Below are 3,964 nucleotides of genomic sequence, written 5' to 3'. Positions count from 1 at the left end.
TTTTTAATTTTAGTTTCTTCCAATAACATAAAAATAATCTCAGATTTATGCATACTTGCCTTCATGGTGGGTATGGAAAAAGAGAGAATTCAAAACTAAACACAGAAAAAAATTTTTACATGAAAAAAAAAAAAAAATGAAGTGAGTTCTCCGAAATCACAGAGAAAATCAAAATCAGTTCACTTGGAAGACAATGTTCTTCCCTGTGCTCCTACCCATCCCCTGCCACCCATGAAATCTTGAGTCTCAAGTCATTTTAGCAATTCTTAGTATCATAACTACAACATATTTACTATGTGATATTTTATGTCGCATTTCACTTTATCATTTTATTTGTCTCAGGATTCAGTAGTGCATGTGCATATCTACTGTTCCAGAAAATATGAATTAGAACACTAGGAGAATTAGCTAACTTTCAGGTGTTGATACAAGTCATAATATTTAGATATTAAGCTTCTGCTAAACTCTCTTGGTATTTTTCTTTTTTTGTGTGTGGTGTTTCCACTTTTTTTTTTTTTTTTTTTTTTTTTACTTTTAAGGTAGACGAGGCTCCTGGGATAAAAGTGGTGCTGTCCCAAGCTTCCTGTGCAGCTTTGACCCTTGATTGTGAGCACAGGGTCCCCTTGTGTTTGTGGGGTGGGGTAGCTTTGCCTGTTCTGTTCAGGAAACTGTCTGGTTTCTCAGAGTTTGTTTTCTGAGGTGAGACTAGAAGCTACCCCACTGATTTGCCCCTCTACTGAACCAGGACTGAGTCTTAGTTCTGATTTGCTGTGATTAAAAATCCTCTCACTGTCTTTCCCAGAGTCTATCTGACTTGGGCTTAACTTCTTTTCACCCCAATGAGAATGACCTTTTTTGAAGTTTTTTCAGTTTGTCTTGCTCTTTCATTCTAATGAGTCTGTTCAGAGGTTTGGTTTTCAAGGGAAACTGGGAGAGTTCAAGCAACTTCCTGACTTTACTCTGCCATCTTGGCTCCCTCTGCTAAACTCTCCAGATCTAATCCACCCACAACATGAGACCCTTATAGAACCCTCATAACCAAAAGGAGTCAACCTCTAAAGAGCTCAAGCTCTTTTACTTATACTTGTACACATCCTTAAGTATGACAGTACTTTACCTTGAGACTGAATAAAACATGTTAAACTTTTAAAAGTCATATCTATATCTGTATCATGTATATTCCAGGACTTTTGGTAGGTATATGTAACACAGTGTCCATTAAAATATGTTTCAATAGGGCAGTGAGGCCGAGACCATGTCTGCAGGTGGCAGCTGTGGCCATACCTCAAGCCGGGCCATCCTGGCCACTCGTTGAGTGGTGCTCAGCGACGGTTCGCAGCTGCCACCCAGGGATTACAGCACCACTCTGGGAGGCACACTCTTCAGCACCACCCCCGGAGGTACCAGGATCATTTATGACTGAAAATTTCTGATGGAATGTTGTAACTCTCCTGTGGCCAAAACACCTCCCTGGGATCTGCCCACCATTCCTGGGGTCACCAGTCCCCCTGGTGATGAACCCACTACTGAAATGACCCCGAATCACCTCCCCAACAGCCATGAGGACAAGCCAGGAAGCCATGAAGAGTCACAGTTTGAGATGGACATTTAAAGGGTCGGCCACTAGCATTGAGCAGTGGCCCCCAAGACCCACGAATCCCGTTCAGGGGAGGAGACACACCAGTCACGCCTGTCACGCCTTATAGGAGCTGTTTTTTCCAGAGCAGAAGACAGGGATGGGGCGAGATGTCCCATTTCCTCCTCCCCCAGTGGAGCAGCTCCCCCCTCCCCAGAGCCAGCACCAGCAGATACTTCCAGTAATGCCAGTAATGCCTTCCCAGGGGAATTGTTACAGAAACCACCCCCTGCTGCCGAGGGGCAAAAATCAGGGGCAGGAGGAGCCCTTGTGAACTTGTCTAGTTCTTCAGGTCTCATCCTGGATGGATGTGTCCACCCCTTTCAAGTGTGTGCCCTGTGGCCCCCACACAAGGTCACAGAAATGTCCCCTCCAAAGAGGAAATAAAAGCTGGTCGGCCAACTCTAAAAAAAAAATAAAATGTTTCAATAATGAAAATAAGGGTATTTAGCAAACTATGGCCTGAGGGACAACTTTGACAATTGCCCATTTTTGTATCAGTGCAGAAATAAGAATGGTTTTTATGTTTTTAAAAATGTAAAAGCCAATCTAATTTCACAAGATATATAAAAAGAGGCAGGCAGGTTGCTGGATTTGATCCTTGGGCTCTACTTGGCATGTCCCTGTTCTAGGCCATTCACTGAATGCAGAAATCATCAAGTTGGTCCTAAGCCTTCTGCTAGAGGTGGTGATGATGCTTAACTTTGTCATAGAACTTCCCCTTTCCCAGAAGTCTAGTGCTACTCTGTTGATGATAAATACCTTGATCAAAATAACACATTCTCTTCACTGTCCACTTGTTAAAGCCATTTTTCTGTTCTGGAATTTTTGTTTATTTTATGACATCTTCTTACATATTTCCACTGATAAGTGCCATCAATTTATCTGTCTCTCATACCTGATATCTCGTGGAAGACCACTAGCTCTCATCTAAAGCAAATAATCTGCCATGAGATCCCAGTGTTCAAAAATTCTGGAAGCCAGGGGTAACAACAATCTAAATTTTAAATGTTTTTGATGATTATTATTACCTACCAATAACAACCTTGATAAATGAAGTGGTGAATGCAAATTCCTTCCTTGGCTCAAATCTGAATCTTAGGTAAAAGCCTTATTGAACATAATAGCATTCTGGTGATTCACTGTGACAAACTCCCCATGGGAAGGAGAAATAAAACATAATTTAGAAACGGTAACGCATAAATGAGACACAGTGGGGTATCACAGAAAGCCAAGAGATACAAAAGCTTTGTATTTCATATGGGGTAAGAAAAAAAGCAAAAAAGAAGGAACCAATTAAAAGTAGAAATGAGATTTTTTGACAATAATTTGACCTTTTCAAAGGTTACAAAGAAACATCTCAAAAGAACTATAAAATATTCAGAACCATATGAATTAATGCTTCAAATCACTAATAATAAAAAACAGCACAAATTGATATAACATGGAGATTTTACCTTTCATATACACAAATTGAAAAAAAATGAGGAAAACTTATAATAGTCAATGTTGGAGGAAGTGTGGAAAATAGCTATGTTAACATATTGTTGGTGGATATAAAACGGTACGATAATTTTTGGAAAGCACTTTAGAATTATGTACATAAAGTGATGAAAGATGTTTGTATCCTTTGAACTAGAGACTCTGTTGCTGGGCTTAATTGCTGAAAGAAGTCATTGATAGGAAGAAAATCCCCATATACATCAAAATATGTAGAGAAGCACTCCAATCTATCTTTTCATGGTCCACAAGTGTTACATATTGCCCATGATTTTAGACTTTTTCAATATATCAATCAGCTGTACCTATTTCTTTTTTTCTTTAAAAAATACTGTTTATTATATGACAACTCTCTGGAAAGAGGAGTGGAAGAAATAGTTAGGATAACTATGATGATAGTAGAAAGAAAAAATCAATACACATTAAAAATAAGGAAAATATTTTGATCTTCACTGCAATTCCTTAATGCTACCTAACTAGTATTTAGAATTCTTTATTGAGTCTTAAATGGTAGATGGCTACTTTTGTTCCCTAGAGCAAATGAATATATTTTTTCTTTCAGGTCTAAGATATTGAAGCCCTGGAGATCATTACTAACACACTATGAATTAATTTATTATATCCTTTCCAACAAAGTAATAAGCATAATATCTGACTCTCTGTTGTTGCTTTCTGTTGCTCCAGTTTTTCCCTTTTTTGTTCTGTCCTTCACATAGAGTCTAAAGTGATTTTCCTTAAATACAGATTTGACTAAGTTATTCCCCTACTCAATAAACTTCAGCATCTCTTTATTTCTTCTAGAATAAAAGGTCAATTTCTCTATTGGGT

The 3,964-nt window shown here is 38.5% G+C and overlaps 1 protein-coding gene across 1 annotated transcript; it reads left to right on the top strand.

Annotated features, from left to right (window-relative positions):
* Positions 1-1,255: 1,255 nt before the first annotated feature.
* Positions 1,256-1,790, top strand: LOC100918487 (eukaryotic translation initiation factor 4E-binding protein 1). The gene is given in 1 exon segment (XM_012551161.3): positions 1,256-1,790. A coding segment is annotated over 1 exon segment (357 nt). The 3' UTR covers positions 1,613-1,790.
* Positions 1,791-3,964: the final 2,174 nt, after the last annotated feature.

This window comes from Sarcophilus harrisii, chromosome 5 (assembly GCF_902635505.1).
Source record: "Sarcophilus harrisii chromosome 5, mSarHar1.11, whole genome shotgun sequence".
NCBI lineage: Eukaryota > Metazoa > Chordata > Mammalia > Dasyuromorphia > Dasyuridae > Sarcophilus > Sarcophilus harrisii.
Note: the sequence above shows the minus strand (reverse complement) of the source record. Positions and strands in the feature narration are given on the sequence as shown.